This window comes from Paramormyrops kingsleyae, chromosome 7, assembly GCF_048594095.1.
Source record: "Paramormyrops kingsleyae isolate MSU_618 chromosome 7, PKINGS_0.4, whole genome shotgun sequence".
Lineage (NCBI taxonomy): Eukaryota > Metazoa > Chordata > Actinopteri > Osteoglossiformes > Mormyridae > Paramormyrops > Paramormyrops kingsleyae.
Genome location: NC_132803.1, coordinates 10,179,128 through 10,199,865, shown reverse-complemented (window position 1 = coordinate 10,199,865; position 20,738 = coordinate 10,179,128). Strand labels below are relative to the sequence as shown.

The window sequence follows — 20,738 nt, the reverse complement described above, 5'->3', positions numbered from 1 at the left end:
CTAGGTGGAATTGGCACGCAGAAAAAAAAATTGATGTTGCGGACAGGAAACGGGAGCCGAATGAACACAATTTGGATATTCAGTCCTCTTCCTTCGTATGTCTGGAAGTTTGTAAGTAGAGGAGCTTCTTTATTGTAATGGTGGCCTTTCTTGTTTCTTGTTTAATTCCAGTAAAACAATCGACAGTCAGAATCCACTTTTATGCATTTGGACATGTATCTGAATAGAGCAGCACTGGGTGTCAGGTTCGGACCTGGTATTGAGAATGAGAGAATCTTATAAAATGGTCAAGTATGGGGAAAAAATAAGGTGGAGCTCCCTGTGTAGAGCGGGAGACATAGGTGCAGTACTGACGGGGCAGTTTGGGCCTCTCCCCCGACAGCTAAGGGGTGAACAGAGAGGGCCAAGGTCACCATGTTTACGGGTGCCGTCGAGGAAGGCGGCCAGGGCACCAGGGAGTCTGGGCAGGGGGTGTGGTGCCCGGACAGCCCCCCCCCGGGCCATTGCTTTCAGTGCTGAAGGGTGTTTCAGGGTCACCAGGTGTGAGCAGCACACTCGGGCCGGTCCTTGTATCCCTGAGATGCGCAGCGAGAAAGGCGGCCCCCATATGAAGACCTTCTCAGCCTCCTGCTTACCTATTGGCTGCCAGAGCTCTCTGCATCTGCCAGGCAGCCATTCCTATTAGCCGGCATGCCCGTCCGTGCAGCGAGGGGGCCAATAGGGGTAGGGAGGCGGGCATTCTGTGGGAACGGTTGGCACGGTAACAGCGCAGTGTGTCCGGGCCTGTCCTCTGGTGTCACCTGCCTGGTTTTTTCTGCCTGCCCCCCCCACCTCATCTCTCAGCTTTCAATGGCTGCTCCTTATTGTGTGGAAATTCGGGGGGTGGGTCCAGCTCCTTCCTCATACTGATGGCTGCGCCTTGGTGCCCGGCGGCCTGCCCGCTTTCTCGCCTTCCAGCTCATTCCACGCCGTCCCCACTGCAGCATGAGCTGGTGTGCTGCTTCTGACCGGCTGCAGTCGTCAACACCCCTCTCTGCCTTTTAATCTGTCTTTTTCTTTGCGGTTCAATCCCAGCCCATCTCCCCCCCTCCCTCCCTCCCTTCCGCTCGTTTTCACACACACGCACGCACACGCACACACTCCTCCCCCCACTGCCATCGTATCTCAACTGCTACAGAGCTACTAGGGGAGGAAGTGGCGCATGGACCATAATGAGAGAGAGAGAGAGAGAGAGAGAGACAGTGAGAGAAAGGAAGGGGAGGGCACATGCTAGGCGAGAGAGAAGGAGAGAGAGAGGGAGGGGAGGGGAGGGCACACGCTGGGCGAGAGAGCGAGAGAGAGAGCTGAGGATGTCAGAGAGTCAGTTGGGCTGGAGCAGCAAGCCGCCCGCCGCTTCCCCGTGAACGTTTCTCAGCTCGTCAGTCACCGATGGACAGAGGACCCTGACAGAGTAAGGAAACCTTTGTTCTATCTCCCCTCCCCCTAGACAACTTATCCATGGGAACGTCCCCCCCTCCCTTTGCCTGTGCTGTTCTGTTGTCACGCAATAGCGGCAGGTCTCACTAAGTCGGGGGGGCGATGGACGGAGCCAGGATTGCTGGGGGGGCCTGTCCTGTACGGGGATGCGTCCTTCGTGGGAAACGGTCGCCGTGACGACGGGATGCAGCCCGCGTTGGACGAGGGTATCGAACGTGTTTATGTGTATCTGCGTGCGTATGTGGCCACTCTACAGAGCCGGCCGGGGTGGGGAGGGGGTGGGCACAGGGGGACATGCTGAGCTGCTTAGTGCCAGGGGTCGGGGCTCGGCAGGTGCTGTGCGGCCATGTGTGAGAAGGGGTGTGGTTGGAGGCTCGGGGATCGGCCGGTCCGGCACCCACCTGCGTGGAGAGAGATGGAGGAAGTGTAAGATCACAGCTCCCCCCCCCCCACCAGGATTGCACCCCCTGTAAAGTGTCCAGGAAGCAAAGGGAAGGCAATGCCAGGGGCTGCACGTGCAGTGGGATGCGGTGGGAGAGGGAAGACATACAAGACTTGGGGTGGGGGGGGGGGGGGGGCAGGCTGGATGGCACATGACAGAAGACGTTACATAATGGCCAGCGTTTGGCATCTCTGAATTATTCAACGGCAACGCAAATCAGGGAGCGGCAGAAGACAGAGAGACAGCGGACTGCGCCAAAATGCGTTTGGACGTCGAGCTTCTCATCCAGCATGGCCGCCAGGGGACCCTGAGGTGCTGACCCAATGTTTACTGACACGTCCGTCCCAAATCATGTCCAAACTGTCATCCTTCATTTTAGAAGCTGGTGCTTCCGAAATACACTAATTATGGTGATATGAAGAAGTATCTGTAGACTAGGCAGCACTGTATGTGTAATAATTTCACTGTGACTTCACAGCTTTTCGAAATTAACTATTTCACATTTCCTAATTTCCTGTATATATCTCAACCCAGTCCTGACCTAAATAATTCCTTTAACCAAGTTAAAAGTTAGTTGATCACAGTAAAGATGAGCAGGTGAAATTACATATTAATTACATAATATTATTTCTTCAAGAATAAACTGGGGTGTCAAGTAGTCTTATGGTCTCTTGAAATAATCATCAGAAATAGTCTTTGTCATTAAAGGGGAAGTTTCCTCTCTGTTTGTATGTTAGAGAGTTAGGTTTACAGGAGGGATATTATGCCGGCCAGCCGTGCTGCCAGACTGCCGTCTTATCGCAGTGCTGATCGTATTTTATCCCTCGCGGTCTACACACAAGGCTGTGAAGCTGCAAATCGCCGCTATGCCCTGCAGTGCATCTCTCTGATAGCTTGAGAATTCCGGTCGCTCTGCAGCTGTTTAAATTTTAACTGTAATTTCAGAAAAAAAAAAAAACCTGAATTGATGAGGAGGAGCAGCTCAGTCTCTGATACCGCATGGCACTCGCGAAAATAAGGCGCATGAACTTCAGAAGCCGCTGAACTCGACAGTGATTTGGCTTTCCAGCACCACTGATATGGTTGAACAACACAGGGACATGAGAGGGTGGTTCACGAACTGGAAGAACTGGGCTGTGAAGTGAACAGTATACCTTTGCCATGAAGACTCCCGTTTTCCCCGATAAAAGGTCAGTGTATTCTCCTCGTCATGGCTGGGCAATAAATTGAATTAGCGGCTTGAAGGAAGCTAAAAATAATGTCAGCCCCCTGGGAACAGCATTCATGTTTCAATCGCAAACTTCAGCTCTTCGGCCCCTCTGTCTTTCTACTAATGAAATGTTGTTCAGGTAGCCTGGCTGAGACTGTCTGTTGGTAGAAGACGAAGTTGGTTTTGAGGGTCCATAGTTGGTTAGCTGTGTTCACCATTGGGTGCAGTTTGCCTCCCAGGATGTGTGCGGTTGGCGGTCAGTAGCTCTGGATCGACATGCTTGTTAAGGCCATAGCATCGATGTTTATGTTTGCATCCATCTGAGTTCATGTGTAGTCTGAGCCCAAGAGAGCATGCTGCTTCAATGCTATTGTCATCTAGGTAATACATCCATCCATTTTCCTGAACCACTTGTCTCGGGTGATGTGTATCAGATTTAAAAGAGCTGTCCAACCAAACATGTTCCCTGGGTTTACATTTCCACTCACATGGTTTATTTTTTGCTTCAACTTTAAAGTGATTAAGGGCTCGCTCTGCTAGTGCTGGAGAAGCATGTCAGCGACCTCAGGCACCAGGCCACGAGTTCTGTCCAACGCGGAAGAACTGCGGCCCAGCTGGCAACCAGGGAAACAGGTGGCGGGCTTCCGGCAAGCAGGCCTGGTCGCAGCTTGGACCTAGTGAGGACAGGTGGATTCCAGACACAGAGGTCGCAGCGACGGCCGTAAGGATCGAGCAGAGCTGAGCGCTTGAAGCGGGACTCTGTGGGCCACTCCTCAGTGCAGTGCTTCCTCACCTCTGTGTTGGGCTTGTACTCATTTGCAGCCCATAACGCAAGACTGGGGGTGGGGGCCGCTGGGCGCTGTGCCCAGGGGCCCGTCCGCATGCCTTCTCCACCCTGCCTGCCCCACCCACTCCTGCACTCCGCTTCTTCTCCGAGCCGTGGAACTTGCTAAGCTCTCCTTGCTTTTGCGCACATAGGCAGGATTCGTTCCCCAGAACACGAGGCGTTCAGCTCGACGTGCCAGTGAGCCAGGGCACTATTTGGGCAAAAGTCTACCTCTGACATTACCTAACCCTGCTAGCAGGCGACTGCAAACCTACGCTTTGACCACGGTGACCCTCCGTTCCATTTATCTGATCCAAATTTCCTTTGTATCCAGCAGGTATTAAGCTGCAAATTTACATAATGGACAGAATGAGAGACGATATGTGTGATATTTCAGTTACAGCATAAGGGATTGTGATCGATGGCGGTGTCCCGTTCTGACAGACGTAATCAGTTTTTCTGGATGGGCATCGGGGGGGAAAAAGAATCTGTTTTGTACACAGACAGACGAGGTGAAAACGAGGAGGCCGAAGTGAGTGAAAGTGAAGATGCAGGTCTGTGAAGATCGATAAAGATTGATACTTTGTAAACCTTTTTAGATCACCTAGTAATTTTGTAGTAACAGTTTGTCACAAAGAAACAAAATCTGGAAAAAAAAAAACATAAGCACTTTTTGATCTGCTTGTCTTTTCACAAAAAAATAGAAAATGCACACCTAGTTATCGTGAGTGAGCAAGGCCAGCGATCTGGCCGCGGGGGTTGCCTCTGATAGGAGGTTCATCTGGCGCATCCTATATTACTGCTAGACAAATGTGCTCACATACAGGTTACATACAGGTTGTGTGTTCAAAGCCTCCCCACCCAGAATGGGTGAGGCAGAAAGTCAGTTATGTTGGGGGGCGTGATATCAGTATTTGTTTTCGGTGCAGCATGCAGGCGCCCCAGAAGTGGCACCCCCCCCCCCTCCCCCGGGACGCCCTGTTACGCGGCTACAGCGCCGGGTTCCACTGACACCTGAAGGGTCCTAACACCCCCAGATGCGGCTGGCACACGGCATAATGCGCTCGCAGCCGCCGTGACACCCTCCCTGCTGTGCCCTGGCGGGATCTGGGCGCCTTTCTTGCCTCGGGAGCTGCTACCTTACAGGATAGACAGGGGGGGGGGGTGTTGCCGGTGACAATGCTCCCATTGAGGGGGCCGCTCTGCTGTTTACGGCATCTACGGCATGGTGGTGACCCTGGCCCCGCCCTGTCTTAGACGCCCGTCCTAATCGGCCCATTGACGTCAGGGCCTACAGGAAGCATGTGGGGGGCCCTTCACATGCCCTTCCTGTGCCCCCCACCCCTTTTTGTTTTTTGACCGCCGGCCACACAAGAGGGGCATTGAGGAGCAGAATCAGCGTCCAGAGTGCAAAACAAATTAAGGGCTTGTTTTTTTTTTGAGACTGCATCACAACATGCGGCCCGTGGGGGCTGGGGAGGCATGAAGAGACGGAGCGTATCACTCTGTGCCATGAACACGCGCTGATGGAGGCGTGTGATTGGCCGTTCGGAGGCCTTTGGGACACACCTCTGGCAGCCCTGGCGTGACCCTGCTGGCCGAACATGGTAAGCGCTAGCCTGAGAACAACAGCATGCTTTGGACTGGTCCAATTTATCTGTGTGTGCGTGTGGGGGGGGGGTATTCATTATCATGGTGAGTCACGCAAGGTTGCCCCCCCCCCAAGACTTGGTATATTCCTACTCTCTCACCCAGGGTTCTGCTGCGTAGCCTGTAATGTAAATGTGTCGGAGGCTGTGGGGGGGTGGTGGTTATGACCACGTGACTATTGGTGTGTATCTGCGCACATTGGTTACATGTGTTGGCACCCCAGGTCTTAGCGCCTGAGTTGCATGTTTTTCTGTTCTTAATAATCAGATGATATCTTATAATTGTTTGTTGGTGCACTGAGTGCAAATGAACAATCTTGGTGCACCACATAATTCACTGAAGAGCCGCTTGAAGTGGTCGCTCCTTTCCCCGCCCACTCTTATTGTAGGTGGCTGCAGCTGCCTCTTGAACTAAGCAGTCATTGTTATTGCTGATGACGGTGATTATGAATTATCCGTGTGAGTGGAGGCTACACAGATGGGTCATGCACATGTTCCCGAATCCAGACTTCCTGCTGATGACACGCTTTCGTGCGTCAGCCCTGAGAAAACCCTGGTTTGGTCACCACGGCGACCAGCAGATCCTCCTCTCCATCATGGGCTTTAGGTTTGATGAAGCAGAATGTCTCAAAAGAAATCAGAGGTGCAGGTGATGGTACACGATCTCCAGAAGGTTCTCATTGTTTGAATTGCCTGAATTATTTATAGCTGAGGAAATTAAGAAGTTTGTCAAATCTGAGAATAGAGTTTTAGGTTGAGATTGGTCAAAATCGGGAGGACGGGTGAGACCTTCTACAACACTCTGCAGAGATCTGTTGTTTAGATCCAGCCCAGCAGCGTTTGAGATGCAGAAAACAACGATAAATCACATCTAAGTTCTGTAGTGCAGTGAGCTTTTTCCCCTAGTAAAGATGAAAAGGGAATCTTGCTATGATTTTTCCTTCTCTCTTGCAGTTGAAAATGAAAACTTCAACAGTAAAAGTTTGTTATACAACCGAAAAGATGTTTAACACATACATGGCCATACTGTGAGCTCCGTCACTCGCAGTGGATAAGTGTTGACTGGCGAACAGATGTAACAGGACCTGAGCCTTAGTTACATGTGGTATTATATCAGCGGCTTAGCCTGCGACAAAGTTGACTAACATTTTAATCATCTGGGCTGAGGGCAAGGGTGGATTTGGCCAGGCCTGGAGCACAGACGCTTCCGCAAGCAAACTAGTCACACGTATCCAGATTCGGAAGCTTCCCTCTGGTCGGTTTATAGAGCACACAGTTGTTATTTTTTCTCTGACCGAAACAGACACTCCTCCTCTTTCTTAAAACATTTTTCTCAGCTGACTCTGTGAGAGGAATCGGTGTTTATCAAGGTCTAGCATTAAGCTGAGCAGATCCTCCTCTCCATCGTGGGCTTTGTGGTGTGGCCTGAAGCACCAACCCATCCTGGTTATTCCAGTGTCCTCCTTCTGCTAATGCTGCTGCTGTTGGTGCACGGAACTTCTGCCTTGACCACTGATTGCTGTTAATTCTTGCCGTCACTTTTTTAACAATCACAGTTGAAACGTCACTGTCCTTAAAAACGACATTTTTATCAGGTTTCAAACTCACAGTGCAAACTCAGGCATTACAGTGTGATCCTTAGTCTCCAACCAGGACACCCCGGGGCAGAACACAGATCTTTCTGGCAACTTCCAGGTGTAAGAAAAATAAAATGGCTATTTTTAATCGTCTAATACGAACTCATGTTAAACTGTGATGCCCACTGTGCTTCTTGTGTACAGTGCTCGTGTGAAGATAATTTCCAGGGATTACTTCACTCACTGGATAAGAGGATTGACTCGGTTAATTAGTTAGTCAGCATCTTGCACGCTGTAGGAGGCAGGAACCAGTCCCTTTACTCTCTGTCTGAGAAAGACACCTATAATACAAACACAGCATGCATGTCACCTGCACGGCTAACAGAAAGCCTGTGAGTTTGGCTGTGTTTCAGACAGAATCCCTGTGGGTTTGGCTGTGTTTCAGACAGAATCCTTGGGGGTTTGACTGTGCTTTGGACAGGAACCCTGTGAGTCTTGCTGTGTTTCGGACAGAAACCTTGTGAGTTTGGCTGTTTTTCATATAGCAACCCTGTGAGTTTGACTGTGTTTTGGATATAACCTTTCTGTGTTTAGTTGTGTTCCTGTTAGACTTTTTGGGCTTGGCTGTGTTTCGGATAGAATCCCTGTGGTTTTGCCTGTGTTTCAGATAGAAGACCTGTGATTTTGCCTGTGTTTCAGATAGAAGACCTGTGATTTTGGCTGTGTTTCGGATAGAATCCCTGTGGTTTTGCCTGTGTTTCGGATAGAATCCCTGTGATTTTGGCTGTGCCTTTCCCTCACACCATGAGTGTTTCTCTGTCTCCTTGCTTCTCTTTTTGGCCTGACAGTAGTGCTCCTCCCTCTCTGCCTGCTCTGCTTTACGGGAAAAGTCTCCTCCCTAAAAACATGGTGAGCCTGGGGAGCTGTCTCTTGCTCCGCTGCAGTACAAACACCCCCCATGCCGGGAGCTCACCTTCGAGACACCCCCGCAGCCCCTGCACAGACATGCTATTGTACACAAGCATATGACCGTATGACCCACCTCTGCCCTCCCACGGGGCATGGGTCGGGGCCGCCAACAGACTGTTGATCCCGCCCACTCCCTGTCACATGACTCATTTGAATGCGTTCCTGGTGATCCGCTCCCAGCTCCAGACCAGCAGTCCATCATGACTTTGGAGATCATTCTTATATGATGCGCATGATGATTAGTGCTCTCTAGGATAAACAGTTGGAAGATGGATGGATGGATGGATGACATCATTCAAAGACTAGTTGAAACAGCTAGACTGTAGTGGGATATGAGTAACCGTTTTGTAACCGCGTGAACAAACATGTCACATCAACCATGCAGTTATTTAATTTGCCGACTTAGAAGAGAGTGGAACTTAGGAGGCATGAATGGGACCAACTGAGAGGACGACCTGTTCATCCTGCTCCGCAGTTTCCGGAGAGTCATTCGCATCTCCGGTTTGTTGCCCATCTGTGGTCATTACCTTCTCAGTACGGGACAAGTCTAATATTAGATGCCAATATCACGCCGCGACGGGAGTTTGCCTATCTGGGGGTGGCTTTTGGGATGGAGCCAGGAAGGGGCGAGTTATGTAATGCGGATGGACGTCTCTGGGATGCAGCAGGTATCTCCGTGCTTTTGTCCTAAGAAGCGATGCACTGTCGTACCACAGAGGGAGTGCTTCAGTAAACGTCTGAAAACATCAAGCAGACCACTCAAAATTTATAATGATAAGCAATAACATGCAGCAACTCTTCAAACATGTTTTACCCACAATGCAACACACCATCTCCATATATTTCTTCCTGTTTTTTGTACAAATCCAGAACACAAGGACCGACTCCCTGTGACAGCTTTTTTGTGAGGATCGTTGTGCTCACGTACCCCCAGCTATCAATATGGCTCAACTGGGACTTGACCGTTTGTGAGTGGGGGTGTTTAGGCAGCTGACTGTCATATTGATTATCCCTGTTTTCCCCTGGGACGGCCCTTTGCCAGCAGCGCGGGACATTCCGTTGGGACCACGCGACAAACCCAGAGCTGGTCACCAAGGAAACAGACACAGCTGTATGGTGATTGGCCGGGCAGTGGCGTATGTTCTCAGAAGGGCGGTTTAATAGCCTTTGGCTGGGTCTAGATTCAGGCTGTATTACACTCAGTGGGTAACACCGTAAAAGATTTGACTGTTTCGCATGTTTGAGGCAGTATGCCACTGTGCAGCATGGTGTCTCAGTGGGTGACATTGTGACCTCACTCAGTGAGCTGTGGGTTTGAGCCCCCCCCCCCCCCTGCCATGTGTGGAATGTGCACATTTGGTCTAAATTGCACCAGTTTCTTTGGGGTGCTTTAGTTTCCTCCTGGAGTCCAAAACCATGCGGTTAGATGGATTAGAGTCTGGTGTGTGACTGCGTGAGTCTGAGTGTCTGTCCCCCAGTTGAAAAGCATCCAATTATAGGGCCTTATTCCCAGTGCATCCTGGGATAGGCTCCGTGATCCTCTCTGGGAAAATGCACCAATGGTTGGAACATGTATCATTTTGCGGTGATGTGGACTTTGTTGGTCAAGCGCTTAGATGTAACATCATCTTGTAAGTAAACACATGTAACATTTGTGTGTATTCCTGGATTGTAGTTTCTACAGATTTCTAGTTTAACCTACATTGTGAAAAATCAAGGTTTCTAGCAAAATTATACTTATTTGTGTACAAAAAGCAGCTCAGAGGTTGCCAATCACTTTATGTAAAGGGTGGGGGAGTCTATTGGATGGTCTTTTTGTACCTGCCAGGACTGGCAGCAGGGTGGATGAGCACATGGCCTCTTCACCAATCAGGTGATGCCAGGGGCACAGGGGGTGTGGCTTTGGCAAATCCCTTTCAGCGTGTGACTTGGTGTGATGGAAGCTGCCCACAGACCTTAAGGTGCCAGTGGAAAGGTGAGTCCGGGGTGTGATGGTGAGCGAGGCTGCAGCACGTGGGTGACCACTGGAATTGACAGCATTATCGCGGCATAAATGACCGGCCCTCGCATGAAAACTCTCCGGATTTGCACTGTCCAGACTCTCATTTTCTTCCCCAGATTTCTCAGGCTTGAATGAGGCAGCTGGCTCACTGCGCTCAAAATTTATTGTTTAAAGCAATAGGTGGGGGCTGGGGGGGGGACAGCATCGTCAGGAAGTGATACGTAGGCGTTACAGGACATACCAGCGTAAACCAGCCAGATCAGTAGCTTATAAAACAAAGCATTTCAATTTCCAGCCATTGCCCCAGATCGCTCTGACAGCAGGAGGTGCAATACGTCGATGGTAAGAATGAGCAGAGTGGCCCCTGCGGAGGAGCACTGGCTCTGGGAGCGCCCCAGGCTTTCGCCCGCAGCCTCTGCTTATTTTATTGGTTCCCGCAGGACGGATGCGGGTCACATTAGCCGGCGCGAGCAGACACTGCTGGCATGTGAATAGCAGGACGCCGCACCCGGCTTGATGCTGTGCGTCAGAGCAGCTCTGGGGGGTTGGGGGGGGGGTGCTGGGGGGGGCGATGCTCCCACTTTTGTTTGGTACACGCTAACCAGGACCTTGACCATGCGGGTTGCTAACGCGTTCGCGAGCATGCGGTCCCTGCATGCCCTTTACTCTCACTGGCACCGTAGCACTCAATGGAGTCTCTCCGTTTTACTCGCTGGTCACGTTAGAGGGCTCTGCTGGTGCTGACGGTTGCTGTGAGCTTCAGAGAAGGGATTTAGGAGTCTTGGTAGATCTTGGGGGGGGGGGGGGCTGCAGGGTCGTTACCTTTTCTCTGAGAACACAAACCTTTTTTGAGTTTTCTGTATAAACAGGCCCAGGTGCATTAAATGCAGCCTACAACATGCCTTTCACTGGGCTATTTCAAACTCCCTCACCTTGTAAGGGTCTCCAGGTTCATGGTCACAGGTAGAGTAAAAGGACAACAAGCACTGGTCTAGCTGGGAACCCGGAATTCCATGCTGTGAAGATTCTGTTCCAGCTCACCCAGCACGGTTCCTGGTAATAAGTGTCCCAGATGTGCATCAGCAGCCCAGTCCTGCCTGGATCTTCACGCAGGATGTGGTCTCCTCCAGCTGTTTGGAGAATATCTGCTCCACACTGCTGTTTTGGCAAAACTGGAAAACACAGCTTCAGTTTCCCACTGAAGATTAGAAAATCCTGCAAAATTCCCTACTTGGCACACAGGTGTGAGAACGCTGACGGATGTCGGAGCAGAGCTCCCTCTCTCTCCGCGCTGGCTTAGGAGTTTGTTATCGCCCAGGATTCCGTAAGAGGTTGGCTAGTCTCAGCCTCTCCAAATCAGATCCTTATTTGCAAAGTACAGGATGTACAAGGAACTTGTCCCACATGAAAGAATAAATAATCAGGTAAAAAGTAAGCAAAGTGAATAAAATTTGCATGCAGATGCGGAGGAATGTATTGTTCAACCATGATGGAGATGCTTTCTGACTCATTTCTATGCTTCCGGGTTTTAGTCTTCAAGAAACCTGGGTTGTCCAGTACAGCAGACTTAATGTCTGCTACAGCCAGCAATGACCCACCAGTTGTGTTTGGTGTGTATCTTGCATTGGTGTGGATCTCCTTCCTGAAATTTTAATGGTCGTACTGTTACTTCCGGACAGATGGCAGCTGTGTGGCTTATAGTGCTGATGTGGTCATTGGGGTCATGTGGACAGGCATGGTCCCGTCCCCTGGCGATACGTTAAACCCCAGAGTCTGCTCTATCATTTATAGATGCCAGATAGCATCGCCGCGAGGGGGGGGGGCACTTTAATGAAAAGCCACTGTCCCCACCGGCTCGGCTCTGTGACAGTGTCCTTCTGCCATCCTCATAAATTTCAGCACACAGATGCTGGGGGGGTTGATGGGTTCATTCAGATGCCAGGGGGGTCATGGGTTCATATCCCAGTGCCCAGTGCCAGTGACTTCAGTCTAGCAGAGCAATGTTTTAGCACCTGGACTCGTTGCTTTACAGTTACAGTGAAATCTCAACTAAAGACCAAGCATGTTGATGCTGATGGGTCCCAGTTGCCGGGAGGAGTCCAGCTGTTGGACCCTTGAGCAAGATGCTAAATCACTTCAATGCTACACCCAGCTGCACAAAATGGTCAAGCTGAACGTGATTCTAGGTATGGTCACCTGTGCAGTGCCTTGATCAGCCAGCTGGCCTTTTACTACAGGTGAATATGTCTGCTGCTGTCCCAGAAAGTAAAAAATAATCACAGAAGTGTTCATCAAAGGAGTTCTCTGCTGAAAAAAAAAGCTGTTCGCTTAATGAACTTTCAGTGTTTCTCCGTGGAGAGCGAGGCACTTGTTGAGGTGCCATCAATCTTTCTGAACAGCCGTGTAACACGTTTTGAAAAACCCCGTTTACCCTGTAATGATGTAATGTGTACCCATTAAAGTATATTTACTGAGTATCTGTTTGAAAAGCGCCGATCCCCCCCCCCACACACACAAACACACACACCTGCCTCCCCCCTCACAGGAAGGTCAGGTGTTCCATGCAAACCACCCCCATCTGTCTCCCTGACACTTTTTTCCCACTAATGGGGGGGGGGGGTGGTTTAAAAAGCATCCATTGAAAATGTGATTTTCCCTTCAGAAACCCCACAGTGTCCTGACTTTCACACCAAGGGGGACAGTCTCGTGTTCTGGGACCTCATTCATTCCGATCAAAACCAGAAAGTCCAGTTTGCCTTCTGTGTCAAAGTCCATTGATACTACTTTTTTTTTTTTTTTTAAATAAGATAAACATTGTGAAATAAGTTACATTACAACGGGCAAAGTTATAAATTGCGAGCCACCAAGAAATAAACTTCTGAAATAAATTGTAGTTTTTGAAACAGTTTAAAAAATACTTTTTATGGGGTTGTAGTCCTCAGCATTCCAGTTGAAACAAATATTTTTGACTAAACTTTTTACTTATTCCCTATAGTTAATATAGTTCTTACTGCAGGAACGTTTTAAGAAAAGGCATGTATTGTGAAAAAGATTCGAAATAAACACGTATATCTTCTGTGGGTGCTGTGTCTGACTGTGTTAGGCTGAGAGATTCTGCTAAAGAGTTTTGCCTGTAATCTTGTGATTGGCTGTCTCCCAGCCCCTAGCGTGGCGATTCTATTGGATGTGGATTGATGTGGCACAGTTGGGGGGAGGGGCTTTCACGCACCATGCTGTGTATGCGGGCCCCCGCCAGTCTGAGTTGCCAAACGGTTCATTTTATTTATTAACTGGTGTGGGCAAATAGCAACCAAATGCAGCGAGCTACACACCAAGCAGGACACAATACACAGCCCTCCTATGTGACAAAAGGGGGCTGGGGGGGGGGTGGTCTGTGTTTATGGCATTTTTTGGTTGCTAAGTCATGCACACCGCCAGAAGGTCTTGGCCACACAGCTGAGGGATACCTTATGTTCATGAGAAAGACAGTCATGTGTGTAGATCAGTGTTTGCCAATCCGGTCCTCAGAGAACCACAGCCGGTCCACGTTTTTGCTCCCTCCGAGCTCCCTACCAGACAGTCCACATTTTTGCTCCCTGCCAGCTCCCGGTAAAACATGGACTGTCTGTGGGTCCCTGTGGACCGGACCTAGGAAACACTAGTGTACAGGATTCCCAGCAACTCCCAGCTGGGCCTCTGTCACTTTTCGAGATAGACCATCGAATCACCAGCCGTGCAAGTCTAGAGCACAGAGACAGTATTCAAACGTCCATATATGCCTCATTTATACATACCAGTAAATGGTTTGTAAAAACACATAAATCATTAAAAATTGCATGTAGGGACTAATATTATAGCTAAAATGTACTTTATATAATTTGTTCTGTTCTTTGAAATCCTTTTATTTGATTGAAGTCTCTTCTTATAATCTCTTACAGGGGAATAAGGAGATCGCAAATGGAACTTGAATGGGTTTAGTATTTAAAGTCAAACCCACAAATCAAACTCTGCCCTGCATTTACCTACTGTGTCGCCTGGCCTGTCTCCCATGCACAGCCCCCAGCGCAGCCTGCAGACAAAAGCCCCCCCCCCCCCCACCCTCTAGGGGGCAGTGTTGGTGCTCAGAAGACATTGAGGTGGCAGAGGTGGGCAAAGCACTGGTCCATCCCAGCCAACAGTGCGCCCCCATCTGGCGTTTTTAATGTCCGATTCTCTTTTTCCACGTCCTGGTTGGCTGGTTTGTTCATTCCGCAATGTCGATGCATGTTTTGGAAAACTGACCTTTGTTCTAGGAAGGTTAACCATTAGATCAGGCTCCCCCAGTGACAGGAGAAGCCACACTGCCAGTCATATGTGCCACTGGGAACTGGGTTAAACCAGTGTGTCACCAGCAGTGCACTTTGGTCCCACCCCAAGGCTCGTCACGGCTATCCGTACCTTCCGAGAATCCCCACCTATCATTAACCATGATTAGGTCGTTTGTTACAGTTAAACCTTCCTCCATTTGCATATAGGAATTACACCCTTTTTGCGCTCAGATGTAACCATGTTCTCCTCTATTCATTGTGTCTTGGTTTAATTCTGGTTTGCTTAATCACATATCTGTCCAGGCCATGCTGCTATTTCTCCCAGGCTGGTGAATTAAATGGATAATTAGCTTCAGGTGCAGCTTCATTGTCTAGACATCTTAAGTGTGGGTGAGTCTCTTTAAATACCGTTGAGTGACCTCGCACCAAATCCCAGCTTATTTTGGGTACTAATAATTGGGTTTTTTTTGTTTGTTTGTTTTCAACAGACCTACAGTTTCGTGTTATTAGAGAGTTGCTGTTGTTCATGCGACAGAGGACTATTAGATGTTCTGATATTTTCTGAAAGCTAAGATTTTTTTCAGGTCACATAAATTGGCAAGAATTAGCAAAAAATTATAATAATCCCACGTTCAGCTGCGTCAGCTTTCTTGTTAATCTGGGGGTTGATTTCCTGCTGACCTTTGCGAGGGGGCTTCCTGCCGGGTTCAGATACCACACCTCGTGCATAGACTTCATTCTGTCTCTGCAGAATTTTCACAGCCTGCTGCACAATGTGGTGTACAAAGTTCTACAAATTATGAGGAGAGGAGTGGCCTTTTCTAGCTAGGTGTGTCCAAATAATTGTTGGGCAAACAAAATGTGAAGCTGTACAGTCATCACTCATCCATCACTAATCGGACATCCACAAAGCATCGTTTCTTGATTTAGCTCGATGGTCTTTTTCTCCCCTGGTTGACTCCTTCCTGATTGTCATGTGATGAGGCAGCCATTCAGTCCTAAAGCAGGGATATTTACAGTGCTTTTGTAGATATACCCTCACAGATATACATGTTCACCCGCATGCTTAGGAGGTAAAGTTGGCTATAAACAGTGACTCACCTGGCTGCTGATCGTGGGGGGGTGGGGCTGAGGGGCCAAGCAGAGGGGGTCAGAGGAGTAACAGGGACAAGGGTGTTTGTTTGCTGTTGAACAGGTTAGATTTTGGGATGGTCTGGTCCGGTTGCTTGGCGAATCAGGCCCCTGCTCTCGGACAGCTCACACATGATGGGTTTGCTTTTATTTAATTATTTTTTATTATTTTTTTTTTCTCTTTCCTTTTTTTTTATTATATGGGTTTGCTATTAAAAGGCAGTAGAGAGAATGTGCGAAGGTCAAAAAGCAGTCAGCGTGGGCAGGAACCGCATGGCGAGTCCAAACTGATACCAGCCCCAAGTCCTGCAGACGCTCACTGTCTCCCTCCATAGGGCCTCCTGCTTCCATGACAGGGCATGTTTCCTACTAGCTGGCCTGGATCTCCGGAAGTCGCAGTTGCGTAGGAATGTGCTGAATCCGAGGGCGTCGCTTTCTCTGCTGCGAAGTGACCCGCAGACACTCTTTTCGGGAAGATGAATGGGGAATTTGAAAAATGTCTGCGATATTAAAGGCAGTTGTGCATTTCCAGTCTGCGAGGAGGTCGCCTTACCGGGTCTGAACTAGTTGATCGTATGACGCTGTTGAGTGGAATGTGAGCGTGAGATGGGGGGCGGGTGATCAGTTTGGACAGGAGCAGTGTTATTCAAGGTAATTCAGAGTAATTGTACTCTGTCCGGTGCCATGATAGTGAATTAGAGCAGATCAATTATCGCAGAAGCTGATCCAAGGTTTGGATGCCTGACCAACAGGTGCTGGTTCACACGTTGCAGGACATGCTGAGTCTGAAACCTAATAAAGAAGAGGAATGGCATCGCTGTACATGAAAGCATAAGGACGGCTGAGTAAGATGCCGTAAAAACACACACCGTGGTCGAGGGGGCATGCATTTCAGCGGTCTCTTCACTGCATGGGCCAGCAATTCCTGGAATGATTTTAATGCGACCCTTTAGCTGCAAGAAAAATGCCTCGCAGCTTATCATGCAGGACAAGCGATAACCCCCTGGGAAACATGAAACATGTTTAACGTAACAAGGAATGTCTGTTCTGAGCATGTGTCATTATTGGCGTTTCTCTTTAATCACACTGGATGTTACATGTTGTATTACTTCATGTGACTATTGTGCATTCCCTGCAGGGCACTTCTGCAGATCAGTCTTTGTTTTGAGAGGAACCGTACTGTTTGGCTGCCCTGCAGCAGGCAAAGAACAGGGAAGCATGATCTAATCTTCTCATTATTCTGATGTATTTTATGTTTTATGGGGTTATACAGCCTCTATGCCCTTCCCAAACCTGCGCAGAGGTGTCGAGGCTGTCGTGGAGTCTCCCAGCTTGGGCTGCCCCTTTTATCTGATCATGTGATCATGCCAGTGGGTCGGTTGAGGTCACTTGAGTGCATGCTTTAGGGAGGTGCTTGCTGGTTGACCCTTACCCCCCCCCCCGCGTGACCTTGTAATGAAACTGTGACCTGCTGGACGTAGTGCTACTGTAATAAATGAGGGCAGGAATGACCAGTGACCTCCGTAGGGAAGACGGGGGGGTGGGGGGGGGGGTGGTCCAATCCAGTCCTTTTGTCCCTAATTTCAAATTTTCCCACTTTCTCGGTCAGCAGATCCCACAACCTTCAGGGACCCAGATCGCAGGAGCCCTGTGAGGAGAGACTCCCAGGATCCTCCACATCGCCACGCAAGGCGGCGTTCTGAAGCACTCCGAGGTGGAGGTGGGGGTAGGAGGGAGGGGAGCAGATGAGCGCCGCGGGGGCGACCCAAAGCGGCACCAGAGGAGCCATGCGGGAGGGCAACCAGAGGCCTCTGACGGGGCGCAGGCCGCTGATATGACCTTTGGCCACCAGAGAGCGCCACCCAAGCTGCCCATCCTATCCCAGTAGGACCGCATTCCTACACTGGCCCGGAAGGCCGGAAGAAACGGAATAAAGGGGTGAAAAAAGCAGATGTAAGAGGAGTCTGGGTAGAATTGCTGATTTTCCCAAGTGCTCCACACCTCCAGAAAAGCAATAGTTGTATCATTTAAAAAAAAAATAAATAAAAACTTTTTTGTTTTGATCTACTGTTCACCACCGTGCTCTGTTGGCCACGCCCCTTTCCCCATAAAGAGGAGCATCATGGGATGCCGGCAGAGCTCGGAGGAGAAGGAGGCGGCCCGGCGCTCCCGCCGCATCGACCGGCACCTACGCTCGGAGAGCCAGCGGCAGCGTCGCGAGATCAAGCTGCTCCTGCTGGGCACCAGCAACTCGGGCAAGAGCACCATCGTCAAGCAGATGAAGATCATCCACAGCGGGGGCTTCAACCTGGAGGCCTGCAAGGAGTACAAGCCGCTCATCCTCTACAACGCCATCGACTCGCTCACGCGCATCATCCGCGCCCTCAGCACGCTCAAGATCGACTTCCACAACCAGGACCGCGCCTATGATGCCGTGCAGCTCTTTGCCCTCACCGGGCCGGCGGAGAGCAAGGGCGAGATCACGCCCGAGCTGCTGGGGGTCATGAAGCGCCTCTGGGCCGACGCCGGTGTCCAGGAGTGCTTCTGTCGGTCCAATGAGTACCACCTGGAGGACAACACCGCCTACTACCTGAACGATCTGGACCGCATCGCCGCCCTCGACTACATCCCCACTGTGGAGGACATCCTGCGCTCACGCGACATGACCACGGGCATCGTGGAGAACAAATTCACCTTCAAGGAGCTCACCTTCAAGATGGTGGACGTGGGCGGCCAGCGGTCCGAGAGGAAGAAGTGGATCCACTGCTTCGAGGGCGTGACGGCCATTATCTTCTGCGTGGAGCTCAGCGGCTACGACCTCAAGTTGTACGAGGACAACCAGACGGTAAGAGGCGGGGCCTGGGTGGGGTCTGGGTGGGGTCTGGGTGGGGTCTAGGGTGGGGTGTAGGGTGGGGCTTGGGTAGTGCTACAGGCCCATCCCTTAAAGAGGAGTTCAACCTAAATGAGACACAATAAGATCCACCCAACTTCAATTGAGTCGTGAGTGAAGCTATTATTTCCAAGTAACATTTTTTTAACAGTGGAACATTACATTTTTATACCAGTGAAAATGAAATCATATATGTAATTTGCACATATTTTTTTCATGTAGGTGGCCACATTTACAGAATTAGCAGGCTACATTCATTAACGCTTTAGTGTTTGTGATTAATAAAACTGGCATATTTCAGGGTGATGCTGCTGGCAATAATGATAAATAATAATAATAAATTTGCCCACACAAGCACAAACATTTCCTGGAAACAGTGGAGGAATATTTTTTCTGAGAGCAAAAAAGTTTTATATTGCCTGATATAAAATTTTCTGTTCATGGTTGATAGCTGTTTTGTTTTTTTAAACGGGTAATAGATCCCCTGTATGAATGGTTTAAACACTCTACACTATTTGTCGCTGTATAAAATGTAAGACTCTTTGTGGGTGGGTTGGTGGACAGAACCACATGACTGGGAGGATGGAGGGAACGGGGACATTATTTGGGGATGGTAGCTGAGTTAAAAAATATGACACTCAAATGAATGGACTTGTCACATGACTTGTCACATGAATGATCACCTGACTGGTACACCCACCACGGTCCTTAGCTTGCTAGATTGACAGAAAGCTGTTAGAGGGTGTTTATGGACAGTGAGGCCCTGTTCACAGCAGAGCTATTAATGAGCACAGGCAGCCTTATAGAGGCAGAAATTGATACATTTTTTGAAGATCGCTGAGTCTCAGGTTCTCGCAGTTTGCTCTCTCAGTCTGATTGTACCCCTGAGGTCGTTCTGTCTACGACGGCGTTCTGGGAAAGGCTGCCAAAAAGCTCACGCACGATCTATTTTGTGATGGTACCATGCACCAGATGTATGTCAGGCGATTCCTTGGGTCTGCACTGAGAAATGTGCAAACGTGCAAGACGCTCTTGTGCCAGTGAAACAGCCACAGTGTTCAGCTTGGGAGGTTAACTTCATGAAGCAGGTCCAGGGTTCAGAATAAGTCAGCGATAGTCTCCAGCATTGGGCTGCACAGTGAAATGAAGTAAATCCATTTTGGGAGGTGGGGGGGGGGGGTCACCTAGATAATTTTGCAGAACCTGAAGGCCAGGGCTTGCAGGACTCTCACAGTTACGTGGAGCATTTTAATAAATTGGAGAGAATATTTAATCAGCGTTTCGGAAACAGGCCCCTGGTGGTCTTAGGGCTACGCGTCCCGCAGATGCTGTAATTGCTTTTCTCGCCCTTTCTGCGTGGGTAATAAGCTCTTCCGGTGGCAGCAGCCACCCAAATGCGGCCACGCCGAAGCCAAGGCGCAGCGGCCGCCAGCAGGGGGCTTGTGGGTGGAGGAACAGCACTGGCAGGGAGATGAAAGGGCTGCAGTAAATCTCTGCCATACAGCAAAGGGCTCAGCCCTGCCCCCCCCCAACCAGACAAAAATGTCAAAGTCATTTTATATTTACCACATGGGTGGAGATGAGAGCCCAACATTCCTAGAAGGGCCAGACAGTTGGTTGTGGGTTCAAATACCACCACTAGCACCACCCGGCCCACCAAGGATGCACAACAATCCTCCATGGTGAGCAGCTATGGGCCTGTGTGTGTGTGTGTGTGTGTGTGTGTATGTGTGTGTGAGACCAGAAAAGGAAAACGGTACCTTCCAGGATAACATACAGAGCAGCACCTTAGGGGCAGTTAACTTTGACAGCGCATTTTGATTTAATCGTAGTCCTTAGTCCTTTGACAAAAATGCAATTTAATTTGTCATCTTTTAGTCATATGTTTTTATTTTCATTTTAGTCTAGTTTTAGTCTACAAAAATTACAGGATATTTAGTGATCTAAACCTACCTAAGTTTAGTTAATATACAGTACATACTGTCAATGAAAGTAACAGGTTTAATCATAGTCTCTTTGTAAATTTCATTTAATTATCTGTATTCACAGAGATATAGATTGATCTAGCTCTATCCACTTGAGATTCCTGAAGGAAACATATGTGGAGCTTTTGTTCTGGCATGGCATTATGTTTGAGCATACAATCTTTAGGGACACAAATTTAACTGTTGTAAAGCTTGTAATACAAAACATCACACTAGGCTAATTCAAATGTGGCTTTATTGAAACTTGTATCATACATGTATCATAAAATAAAAT

The 20,738-nt window shown here is 49.3% G+C and overlaps 1 protein-coding gene across 5 annotated transcripts in view; it reads left to right on the top strand.

The window, feature by feature from the left end:
• Positions 1-1,314: 1,314 nt before the first annotated feature.
• Positions 1,315-20,738, top strand: part of LOC111842240 (guanine nucleotide-binding protein G(z) subunit alpha-like) — a 30,388-nt gene continuing 10,964 nt past the window's right edge. Inside the window, exons 1-3 of one of the 5 annotated variants that reach the window (XM_072714246.1) lie at positions 1,315-1,450; positions 16,342-16,434; positions 17,202-18,434. In XM_072714246.1, coding sequence (XP_072570347.1) covers positions 17,712-18,434 — 723 coding nt within the window. In that variant the 5' untranslated portion in view covers positions 1,315-1,450; positions 16,342-16,434; positions 17,202-17,711. Of the gene's footprint in view, positions 1,451-5,281; positions 5,562-16,341; positions 16,435-17,198; positions 18,435-20,738 lie in introns of those variants that run through there. The other 4 variants (XM_023808657.2, XM_072714244.1, XM_072714247.1 and 1 more) reach the window with 4 other exon arrangements.